Source organism: Hyla sarda, chromosome 1 (genome assembly GCF_029499605.1).
Source record: "Hyla sarda isolate aHylSar1 chromosome 1, aHylSar1.hap1, whole genome shotgun sequence".
NCBI lineage: Eukaryota > Metazoa > Chordata > Amphibia > Anura > Hylidae > Hyla > Hyla sarda.
In genome coordinates, this window is record NC_079189.1 from 277,274,816 (window position 1) to 277,287,933 (window position 13,118).

Below are 13,118 nucleotides of genomic sequence, written 5' to 3' on the forward strand. Positions count from 1 at the left end.
TCCATCCTCTTCTGGACCGCTTGTCAGCTACTGGACCGCCTCCAACTGCTCCTTGACCGCCTCTGCCAGCCTTCAACTGCTCCTGGACCGCCTCTGACTTTTTAATTTTATCTCCGCCCGCATCCAGGTAACCAGAGCAATGAATACCTCTGCCGGGCCGCAAAGATGTTCACTGTGGGCCGCATGTTTGACACCTATGGTGTACAGGTACGCCTTTGCTCCCTGGTACTTAAGGACCAAGGATGTACCTGTATGTCTGTTTAAATTCCGGTCCGAATCACAGCTTTTCCGGGCTGATCGGGTCTCTGGTGACCCGATTGCCTGGAAAATCGAGATAGCTCCGACCATGAAGGATAGGAGTGAGGTGGCAGTGGTGCCACCTCTTCCTATCACCTGCATTTGGCTGATCAGGACTGACCGGCGCAGGGCAGGGGCAGGGGGGTTACAGTTGAGATCCCCTGCTCTGCCCGCCCCTGGAAGTCTGGGCAGAGCGGGGGAAAGATGGCCGCGGGAAATGCGGGGGCAAGAGTGGCCAGGGGCCTGGCGGCAGGAAGGAGGGCCTGGCGGCAGGAACGAGGACCTGTGGCAGTGGATCGGGAGGCAGCGTGTGTCGGCGGCAGAGACAGCGCGGCAGCAGTGAAGATCGTTGGTAAGTGATCTTCACTGCTGCCTTCTAGGAGTTGCAAAACTACAACTCCCGGCATGCTGGGAGTTGTAGTTTTGCAACATCTGGAGGGCCACAGTTTGGAGACCACTGTGCAGTGGTCACCAAACTGTGCCCTTCCAGATGTTGCAAAACTACAACTCTTAGCTACCCAGACAGTCCAGGCATACTGGGAGTTGTAGTTCTGCAAAATCTGGAAGGGAACAGTTTGAACACTACTATACAGTGGTGTTCATACTGTAGCCCTCCAGATGTAGCAAAACTACAATTCAAAGCATGCTTAGACAGTCATGCATTCTGGACTTTGTAGTTCTGCATCATCTGCCCATTCAGATGTTGCCGAACTACAACTCCCAGCATGCCTGGGCATGCTTGGAGTTTATTTTTGCAACATCTGGAGCGCCACAATTTTGAGACCACTACACAGTGGTCTCTAAACTGTTCTCCTCCAGTTGTTGCATAACTACAACTTTCAGCATGCCCTTCTGCTGTCTGGGCATGCTGGGAGTTGTAGTTTTGCAACAACTGGAAGCACACTGGTTGGGAAACACTGAGTTAGGTAACAGACTACTGCAGTGTTTCCACACCAGTGTACCTCTGACTAGGGATCGACCGATATAGTTTTTTTTAGGGCCGATACCGATACGGATAATTGGTGCAGGTTAGGGCCGATAGCCGATAACTTATACCGATAACTTTTGCGGTGCGGTGGGGGCGGTGCGGGGCATTATCGGCTTATCGGCAAGGTAATTGCCGATACCGATGATGCCCTAAATCGTGATTATCGGCCGATAATATCGGCCATGCCGATAATCGGTCGATCCCTACCTCCGACTGTTGCAAAACTAGAACTCCCAGCATGCATTGACAGACCATGCATGCAGGGAGTTGTGGTTTTGAAACAGCCGGAGGTACACTGGTGCGGAAACACTGTGGTAGTCTGTTACCTAACTTAGTATTTCCCAACCAGTGTGCCTCCAGCGGTTATGCACTGTCTGCCAATGTATGCTGGGAGTTGTAGTTTTGAAAAAACACTACACTTCACTACACAAAATAAAGAGTAAAACACTACATTTACACAACACACCCTAAAAATGTAAAAAGTCTCGTATAGCACGGTTTCCAAAACTGTGCCTCCAGCTGTTACAAAATAACTCCCAGTATTGCCGGACAGCCATTGACTGTCCAGGCATGCTGGGAGTTGTAGTTGCGTACCTCCAGCTGTTGCATAACTACATCTCCCAGCATGCCTTTCGGCGGACAGTACATGCCGGGAGTTGTTGTTTTGCAACAGCTGGAGGCTATGTTTTGGAAACACTGCTGTACAATAAGTTTTTCATTTTAATTGGGGGATAGTGTAAGCGGGTGTATATGTTGTGTTTTTTGGTACATTCGCACCGAAGGGTTACGGTGAGTTTCCCGCTAGGAGTTTGCGCTGCGGCGAAAAATTTGCTGCAGCTCAAACATGAAGCAGAAAACTTATTGTAAACCTGCCCGTGTGAATTTACCCTATACATTCACATGAGGGGGGGGGGGGGGGGGGGGGGGGGTGGGGGGCGATGGGGTCAAACCTACAGCTGTTTCAAAACTACAACTCCTAGCATGTACTGACAGACCGTGCATGCTGGGAGTTGTACTTTTACAACAGCTGGGGTCACACTGGTTGGAAAACCTTTTGTTAGATTCTGTTACGTAACTCAGTATTTTACCAACCAGTGTGCCTCCAGCTGTTTCAAAACTACAACTCCATGCATGTACTGTCCGCCGAAAGGCATGCTGGGAGATGTAGTTATGCAACAGCTGGAGGTACGCAACTACAATTCCCAGCATGCCGGGACAGCTGTTTGGGCATGCTGGGATTTGCAGTTTTGCAACATCTTGAGGGCCACAGTTTAGAGACCACTGCACAGTGATCTCCAAACTGTGGCCCTCCAGATGTTGCAAAACTACAAATACCAGCATGCCCACACAACAAACAGCTGTCTGGGCATGCTGGGAGTTGTAGTTTTGCAACATCTGGAGGGCTACAGTTTAGAGACCACTGTATAGTGGTTTTAGAATGTAGCCCTCCAGATGTTGCTAGTCAACTCACAGGCTTCCGTCGGATCCAGGGAACCGCATCGCCGTCCTCTTCTGTGGCTGATCCACGTCGCTGATCGTCGCCCGCTTCCGCCAGATGGGTGAGTAGACCTTCGGTGTCGGTCCTTCTTGGTTTCCCCGTTCTGCCCCGCCTATTGTGGGTGGGCATAAGGGGTAAACTGAAAGTTAACCCCCCGCCCCCGATCTGCTATTGGTCGTCGCTTCTTGACGACTCTGATGACCCCCATGAGCATTTGCGCGCGAGGTACATGCTGATTGTTATCAGCAGTCACCCCGGTCCCGGCGGGGACCGAAATTCCCACGGGCGTACAGGTCCTTAAATGGGTACTCTGCACCCCTAGACATCTTATCCCCTATCCAAAGGATAGGGGATAAGATGTCAGATCGCCGGGGTCCCGCTGCTGTGGGCCCCCAGGATCTCTGCTTCTGCACCCACCTGTACGGCTGCCACCTCACACCGGGAACGCTGGGTGCTTCGGAGACCGACCACAATGGCGGACGAGCGCAACGTCACGACTCCGCCCCGTGTGACGTCACGCCCTGCCCCGTCCCCTCAATGCAAGTCTATGGGAGGTCCGTCACGCCCCCTCCTATAGACTTACATTGAGGGTGGTCCCGAAGTGGTTAAACACTTTCTATTTCACCAAGTCTTTCTATTAAACCTGCAATAGTGTTAGTGATAATATTTAGAAAAAATCAACAGATTGTGTCCCAAGTTTATGCATATCGCCTTTGAACACTGAAGGAAGAAGGTGATGTCCGCAATTTTTCCTTTCTGTTTCATCGAGTCCTTCTAGCCAATAATTAACCCTGTAGTACCACTTTAAACACAGAGGGGAGTAGGTCATGTCCACAAATCTTTCATTCTAATCCATCCAAATAATCTTTCAATCCAGTAGTGATTAAACCTGCAGTAGCATTAGTACTAATATTCATCAAAAATAAGCAGATAGTGTCCCAAGTTTATCGCCTGCGGAGGGAATGCTGCGGAGGGTAGATAATATCTGCAATTCTTTCATACTATTCCACCAAAAGGATCCTTCTGTCCAGTACTAATTAAACCTTCAATAACATTAGTAGTATTAATCAGCACAAACAGCAGATAGTAACCTAACTTTATACTTAAACTATTTTTTAGTAGCAGTTACCTCCAACTCTCTCCTTTTCAACATAGTGGCCTAAGGAATCCAGAGTCCTCAGCATTACTGCAAGCCTGACAATTTGCTCTGATTCCCCCATCTGACCTCATCATCCTAGATTCCACACAGTTCAGCTCCCTCTCACTCCTCGTCCTCCTTGCAGCTCTCAGTACAGGCTCCATCAGCAGCATCTCTCTCCAGCAGCATCCCTGACAGCCGACCTCAGTAAGATTAACAGCTTACACCTCCCCAGCAGCTTCTTCCCTCTCTCCTTGGCTCTCCCGCAACTGGCTCAGTACGGCAGCATGGTGTGGCAGCAATCCAGCATCTATGCATCACATCTCCAGGCTGCAGCACAATCATCCTCTGTGTGATCAGTTGTAAGGCGAGCGGCCCACACACCTGCAACCGCTCACATGCTTCTCCCCACACCCAAAAGAACGGCACCTGACGTGCGCGGTTTGCTGAGGTGGTCAACATCGTTGCAGACGTTCCCATGTTTCTTCCGGTCCGGCCCAGTTTCCTATCTCGGGGCCCTCTTCTCGTCTGCTTCATTTATCAGCATGGCTGTTTTAAAGGCCCACGGCTTTTCAAATCAGATCATCCGTACCATTATCTGCACTCTTAAGCCTTCCTCCTCCATGATCGATCATTGTACCTGGCAGACTTCTTTTACGTGGTGTGAAGGCCATAGCCTCTCTCCTTCGTTGTTTTTCCTCCTGGATCTTCTGGCTTTTCTACAGTGTGGTTTGGAGACAGGAGACAGGTTTCTGCGCTCTCTATTATTTTTCAGAGACTCCACACAACCAACACTCGTATACGCACCTTTATGCAGGGGGTTGCCCATTAGATTCCTCCCTATCGTTCTCCTACTTAGGCCTGGGACCTTAACTTGGTTCTGGATGCACTGCAGGGTTCTCCTTTTCAACCCCTATGGGATGTTTTCCTCAGGTTCCTTTCATAAAGGTGGCTTTTCTGGTCGCTATCATGTCCAAATTGTTCTACCTTCCTTTTGCCCCGCTCCTGCCCATCCATAGGATCACTCTCCCCACTGACTAGATGTGATGCGTTTGTATTTGTCTCTTACCTCTTACTTCTGTCACACCGACTCTCGTTGTGATTCCAGAAGGACTGTGCAAGGGTCTCCACGCCTCCAAGGTGAACATTTCCTGCTGAATCTGGCCGGCCATCTCGTGGCCTACCACGTGGCCTACCCTCCCTTTCGGGTCACTTCTTACTCCACTCTGCCTGTTTGGGCCTCCTGGGCAGTCCATAACCGTACTTCGGCACTCAGGTGTGCAAGGCCGGACCTGGTCCTCTCTGCACATCTTCTGTGGCTTCTACAGGGTGAGTCTTGTTTTTTTTCCAACCCCAGGGACTGCTTCTAGAAATCCCATGCTCATCCTGTTTCTCCTCATGAAGAAGATCAGGCAACTTTTTTTACTCACAGTTAAATCCCTTTCTCGTAGCCTTCATTGCTCCCCTCCCCATATATGGTTGCCTGATGAGGGACTTTGTTTTCTACCGGCAGGGTTCATTTCGATTGCTTTGTTTTGGGTCTTTTCAGACATCCTTTGTCTTGTTGGCTTCTACTGCTTGGTGACACACCAGGATAGCTCAGTGCCAGTTGGCAGGTAAATCCTGCCAGGGAGGAGCCAACCTTTTTCCCCCTTTAGGGTCAGCCTCCTAGTGGCAGAGCATATACCTATGGTCATCCTGTGTCCCCCCAATGAAGGCTGCGAAAAAGATTTTATAGTGAATACAAAAATCCACTTTTTTTTTTACAATTACACAGTTTACTGTGAGTTTCTTTATTGAAATATTTTAATGGGGATAGCACACACGGCAATACAATATTGGTTTAATTTTCTTCTGTATTTTTTGGCGGTGGGAGAGGGACTTTTATATGCAGTTGGTAGATTCCATTCACTGTGCCATGGTATGCCTATTGCATAGCATTATGTGGTGCAATCGGCGTTCCTCTTATACAGCCTTGCTGCTTATACAGACTAGGCTGCATCATTGAATCGCCGTTCCGATGGCCAAAGGCATGTTAAGAGACCCTCTGCCATTATAGCTCATCAAATCCCCACGATCATGTCACGGGGCCCAATGAGCTTTCTGAGCTAACCGTCATGTTGCATTTAATATTTTAGACACCATGATTGCCATTGATCCAGTTGCTTCCTGTCATTAGCAATGAGTGTCTGACTACTGACAGTAACAATCATTTCTGCATTGCACTGATGAGTTATGCTCTCTTTAGTGATGAGAACGGGGAGGTGTGTGCAGCCTTAGCCAATCAGACACAGAACCTCTGCTGCTCAGATGTAGGCAAGGGGAGATAAGGATGGCAAAGAATATCAAGCAGCCAGAGAAGACAACAGTGGCCACAGGAATCATGCATATCAGGCAGGATAGTTAGTGAACATATCCAGGTAGTGTCATGGCTTTAGCACAAATATAATGTCCCTGGAGTACCCCTCTAAGTCCCCTTAGGGGAATATTATAAGAGATCCAAAGATTGCTTTCACTGATAAGTGCAATGGCATAACTGTGATCAGTGATATCGGCGGCCTGCTAATAGTCTGGCTAAGGCACACTCTATTACTAAGAATGATGATCCGGTGGCACAGAGGTTTTTTGCTGGCTCCTAGATTCAAAGGAAATTTGTCAAGCACTGGATTAACCTAATAAAAGAGGGTGGTTAGTAGAAGGAATCATCCATAAGATGTGGTGGTTATTGGAGTACAAGACAGGTCAGCACCAAATCCACTGTGGTCTCTAGATGGGAGGGAGAAGTCTGGCTGCGATCTCAGTTAAGTAATAAGCTGACACTATTGTTGTGCTCAGGCTGCACAACCTACTAAGTTCAGCAGATAAAATATTTGCGCTAACCATTAGGGGTGTGAATCGCCAAGAATTTGGCGATTCGATTCGAATCGCGATACCAGTGTGGCGATTCGATATATCGCGATATATCGCGATACCGTCTAGGTGACGATACATCGCGATATATCCCGATACATCGCCCACCTGGGAGCATTCATAGATCCCAATAGACGCCGCTGTCAGCTTTGACAGCGGCGATCTAGTACTCCGGTGCTCACTTTTCTCATGTTATCCCGTCCAGGCTGCAAAATAAAATAAAACGCACTTTATCTTACCTGCCAACGAGCCCGCGGAGCTCCGGTACACTCCGGTACAGGTGTTCGGTCCCCGGGCTGTATTCTTCTTACTTCCTGTTAGTCCGGCACGTCACATGGAGCTTCAGCCTATCACCAGCGGAGGCGGGACATCGCTGCGGCTGGTGATAGGCTGAAGCTCCATGTGACGTGCCGGACTAACAGGAAGTAAGAAGAATACAGCCCGGGGACCGAACACCTGTACCGGAGCTCCGGGGGCTCGTTGGCAGGTAAGAGAAAGTGCGTTTTATTAAAAATTCCACATCCCTAAAAGAATCGATTCAAAAATATTTTGAATCGATTCTGTATCGGCAAATGAAAAATCGCGATTATCGCGAGAATCAATTTTTTCTTACATCCCTACTAACCATTCATGCTTTACCAGTGTTGCCCTATAAAGCCCTGTCTTTGTATTTTTGTGAATGTTGGGGGAGCACCTTATGCAATCTCACGGTAAGGGGTCTCTCTTGTTCTGCAATATTGGATGTTTCTCATGGACCCTGTTCATATGCAGACAGTGTCACATCTATGGCTTATTTCCACCACCTAGGTAGGACATGCAGTGCTGAAGTCATGTGGGAAGCAGCCTGAAATCTGAAAAAATAAATGGGGATTAACAGTGAGTAACTTTGTGCGCTATCGGTGCCTGGCTCAGACTGCAGGTAGAGGAGCATGCACTTTTGTTTCTCTACTTTTTACTCTTGTGTATATCGATCATTGATGCATAAATTACTGTAGGCATTCGCTGCTTACTACGTCAAGCAGGGTGCTCTCCCATGTACTGCATGTAGCTCTCTCTATGTTTTGCAACATCACAGCTGCTGTTCTGCTGTGCTTCAAAAAAGCATGGTATGTTGTTTTAACCTGATGTGACACTGCCACGGTACTGTTTGCTTGTCCTATATTCCTAGATATGATTGACTAAGTTGCAAATTAAATGAAACTTTTGTCTTTTTGTTTCCTTGCTCTAAGTTCCTTTTAAAAGTAAGTTTTGGTCAACAGTAAAATATTGTGTTATTTTATTTGCAGTCAAAGTGGACGTGTTACACGCCAGACAAGAGCAGTTCGATTTGTTGGACACGTGAAACCAGTTGCTTATGATTTGGATGTCACAGGTACAGTTAAACAGATTTGACACTAGATTTTAACATAACTTTAAACATGAGCACTAACAATAAAATCTCTAATTTATTGTCCTAAAAAGTTATTTTTTTCTTACCACTTAAAATGTCTAAAGTTTCTGCCACCAGGGTTTAAATCCACAAAATTTGCAGTCTGTCTCTTGGTAGGCTCCATCTGTATTTAGTAACATAAATCCTAAGGGTGCGTTCACACAGAGTAAATCAAGAGTAATTCAGGGGGGAAAATGTACAGGTGAATTTTTTTTTTCTTTTTGCACGCAATTTGCACGGAATTGCGCGCAGAAATGGGGAAGAAAGAAGTGAAGGGTTTTCAGCCATTTCCGTGCTAATTCCGAGCAAATTGCGCGCGAATTCCACGCGAAAACGATGTCGGGCGGAATTTTTTTTTTACCATTGACTTCTGCTAGCGGATTCCGCTTGAAGAATGAACATGTTCTTTCTTCAAGCGGAACGGAATTCAGCGTCGGAATACTGCTAGTAGAATTTCCGCAGTGTGAACAGGACAGCAGAAATAACATTAAAGTCAATGGGCAGAGGAGATGTGCATTAATTTGGAGCAGAGAATTCAAGAGGAATTACTCGAGTAAATTCCTCTTGAATTACTCCGTGTGAACGCACCCTAAGACTGAGCACAGGAACTGGGGGTGAGGCTGAGCTAGTGCTGTGTGCAGGAGAAAGCTTGGAACGTGCGAATGTATGCTGTGTGCCGTTGTGGTGGTGGTTGTTTTTTTTACATTTAAGCCATTTACCATGCGGGATAAATGTTGGAAGCTCGGACAATGAAGCATGTGGCGATGCCAGATATGTTTTATTTTTATTCTTACATGTTTTTTTTATATGGAACATTGGACAGTGATTTTAACTTTTAATAAGTAATCTGCGCTCCATTGGTAAACCCTGCCCTCGGCTACCTCTGAGGTGGAGTCAGGTGCCCGCATGATACACCTTAACAACACCAAGACTGACTAAATCTGTCATGTGTCGCGAAGGGATCAAATTGCCAGTACCCATTTAAAATCAGTGCTTTCCTCTTATCTCTGACAGTTCACTGGTTAGACCAGAACTGCTTATATGACTCAACCCCTGCCTTGCTGTGATCCTGTTTATTTTTTCTTTTCTGCTCACATAGCACTTTCAAAAGTTAATAAATCAATAACCTCCTTCCCACCCTACATCTATATTCCGGTACTGTAAATCAACACCTAACATAGTGCCAGCCTGTTCAGTCCAGTGCACTTTTACCAGTACAACAAATGTGAGTACTCCTAGAAAACTAATAAAAATATTTATAAAGGTGCCGTAAAACTTTGCATTTATTTATATAGCTAGATAAAATTCACCACAATATTAGTGCAATATAATGATACTATCACCAAATAATAATTAAAGAAAATATGCTATATGTATCCTACTTATGATGATCGCCTGGTATGTTTATGCGAACCATTCACAATACATATCTGATTGCATTGAGTATGCATAAAGATAATCCTAAATACACCCGACGCGTTTCTGCCTGGTTAGGTTAGTCATTATCACATATACAACCAGGCTTCCTCAGGGGTCACAAAGCACACAAAGGGTTAAAGGAGTACTTCGATGCAAATCATTTCATGGGCAAAGCATGCATTAAGTAAAGTTATATAACTAAGTAATATACTTGCGCTTTGCATATTGAATGGATCCCGGTGTTCTTCAGCTCTCTGCCGCCGACCGGAAGCTCTGTAGTTCTCCCGTGTTTGATGACGCTCGACCCTGTATTCTCAGCGCTCCGCTGCCATGTTAGGCCGGTGACTCACACTTCCCATGAGTCATTGCGGGCTCTGCTTGCCTCCTAGCCCAGAGTCGACTACTCCCCCCTTGCTTATTTATTCATATATTCATGTTTGCTGAGCTGGCATAGGCTCAGCTCAGCAAATGCCTATCTAGCGCAGCCGGCCAATCAGATGTGATGAGCGGGCATTCTGGGAGGTGTAGTTTTTTACACTGCGCTGGCCATGCACAGAACCAGGAAGTAACAGAAAATTCGGACAGGCATAGCGCAGGAATGGCTGGACCATTCTGCACGATATGAGGCTCTATGGACAGGTACGTGAATGGGTTACATTTTGATATTAGTTTATTTTTTTTAGGGGGCATCAGAGTTTTTCTTTAATTAGACACACAAAGGGTTAATTATCCATATATAGAAAATAGTATGAATGGTCACAGCCTTTAATGACCATAAATATTAAGCACAACACTGCAGCTCTAGGCCGCTCCAGGTGGAGCAAAATAGAATATAATTAAAAAGTCAATCCAATAGAAGACATTTTCCCTGTGGGTAATGATAAACCCACTCTGGAATAATACCACTGATAGCACGGGGATATCTCAAAATTACCTCATATATGAACAATTCCAGGTCCACTGTACTGTAAATAGATGTACCAGATATCAATGAACTATAGGAGGCCAGACCTGAGCTGCAGTGTAGAGAGCGAACAATCACGCAAGTCCTGCAGTGGCAGGAGACCCGACAGTCTTCTGCAGCTGATTGGAGCTGATCTACAACGCCAGGATACAAGGTTCCGGAAATGTGTTTCTGCAACAGAAAGACTGGCTGTCACCCTAAGGTAGATATTCACTATATACACTTTTTTGGGGGGTGAATGAGGTGGGTGGGGGATTTGCTTGAATATCCGAGAATGTATATTGCCTGTGTCTAGTCTGAATACTATTTCTTCATACTCAGGTACCTTGCCACTGGGGAAAGTTTCAGCTCCCTGCACTACCAATATCGCCTTGGCAAGTCTACTGTTTGCTACCTTGTTAAAGAGACCTGTCAGGTTATCTGGGAAAAGCTGCAACCACAATACATGCCACATCCCACCTGTGATCAGTGGTTGGCCATTGCTGAAAAATTTAAAGTTGCAAATTTCCCTAATTGCATAGGGGCAGTAGATGGCAAGCACATTCGCATCAAGAAGCCGGCTCACAGTGGTTCAAGTTTCTATAATTATAAAGAGTTTTTCTCTATAATATTAATGGCAATAGCTGATGCCCAGTATCAATTTGTGGCAGTCGACATTGGTGCATATGGCCGTACAAATGACTCTAAAGTCTTTAAAGAATCCTGCATGGGAAAACAACTATACCAGGGGACATTTAACATCCCAGCTCCACAACAACTCCCAGGATCAGGGGGACCCCCAATGCCATTTGTCTTGGTAGGAGATGAAGCCTTCCTAATGTGTCTTAAACCGTATAGGTCACGAAGATTGAACCCCATAAGAAGAATATTTAATTATAGGCTGACCAGGGCCCGCAGATTTGTAGAGTGTGCATTTGGCATACTGACTGCACGTTGGCGAATCCTGAACACTACTATTCAACTTTCTCCAGATAACATAGACCAAATTGTTAAAGCATGTGTAGTGTTGCACAATTATGTGACCAGTTTGGAACCACTGAACATGGACCCAAGTGACAGCGAGTCCCAGCTGGACAGTTTACAAACTGTTTCTGCACAATCCACCAGAGCTGTCCTAAATATCCGTGACAAATATGCAGAGTACTTCATCAGCCCACAAGGCAAAGTTCCATGGCAAGATAATCTTTAGGTATGTAATTGGTTTGAGGAGCTTTGGGTCCACTCATGGGGGTATAAAACCTCTACAGAATAAATGTTTCCCAGTTGCCTATAGTAACCAATCAGATCGCTTCTTTCATTTATAAAAATTGCCTCTGCTAATAAGAAGGGATCTGACTGATTGCTATGGTCAACTTGCCTACTATTTATTTGCACAGCTTTTGATAATTCCCCTCCCCCTTATTATCTTTAATCTTCTATAAATGTACTAACATTTATTATTTTTCTCTTCACAGACTTCATCTGGAGGCATTTGACACGGTCAACAAGAACCAATTATATAACCAATTTTAATATTAATGTCGTTTGTTAAACTAATTTCGTATTTGTGAACTTAAAATAATGAAGACTTTTTTTTTTTAGAAATTTCTTTACTTTATAAAAGTAAAAACATTGTACAATAAAATGTAAACATTACCCACAATTGGGTAAAAATCAAAGAATATTCAAACAAATCCTTTGAGAAACAAACAGTACAGGTATAAATTCTGCTGGCATTTTTTTAAACCTTCACAAAAAAGGTTCATTACAATGTTGGTATATTTTGCCACGTTGACAATTTACCCTACATAGGTGTTTAGAAATATATAAATTTATAAAACTTTAAAAAAAAAAGGCAGCAAAAAGTGGCATACTAGTGCATAGAATTCCATGACTCAATACAATTTCCATCACAGTATTGTTCTGCAAAAAAATTGAGTGTTACCTTCTTCCTCCTCTTGTGTGCATGGATCACCACACTGTTTTCAGCCAAGTTTGTACATCTCTGTGGCAGGTGATATTGCTGAGCTCAGTGTGATGATCTATGCTCACAAAAGGAGGAAGAAGACTGGACCAAAGGACCGAACAGCAACGGGGTAACGGAGGCAGGTGAGTTCTTCACAATGGACTCAAGTTCTTGGCAGAACAATACTCTTTTGGGCCTACAGCTGTTGTCAAAATACAATTTAAAGCATCTCCACACACCAACAATACTGAGAATTGTAGTTTGACAAAAGCTGGAAGCTGCCTGGTTGGGAAACATCCAGATTGAGATAGGTGAGAATCTTCAATAAAGTGCTATAGATCATTTTATAAAAAATTTTGAACCAACCAAAACTCACTGTCAATAAAAGATCTCTAATGAACCTGATTTCTCAATCAGTGTGGAACAGTGGAGTGAGTTTACAATAGCATTTGCTTTTGGAAATTCACACCAATGTTTCTCACGCACTATTTGAGAAAGCTGGTTCATATTGTGCAAAGACAAAAGTAGCT

General features: G+C 45.2%; 1 protein-coding gene across 8 annotated transcripts in view; it reads left to right on the top strand.

Moving 5' to 3' along the window:
• LOC130368702 (uncharacterized) overlaps window positions 1-13,118 on the top strand; it is a 355,350-nt gene that overhangs the window by 115,363 nt on the left and 226,869 nt on the right. For all 8 annotated transcript variants that reach the window (XR_008892546.1, XM_056572793.1, XM_056572777.1 and 5 more), the window contains one exon: window positions 8,118-8,203. Coding sequence is in view for 7 of the 8 variants with exons in the window: in XM_056572793.1 (XP_056428768.1) it covers window positions 8,118-8,203 (86 nt within the window). In the remaining variant the exon portion in view is untranslated. The remainder of the gene's footprint in view (window positions 1-8,117; window positions 8,204-13,118) is intronic.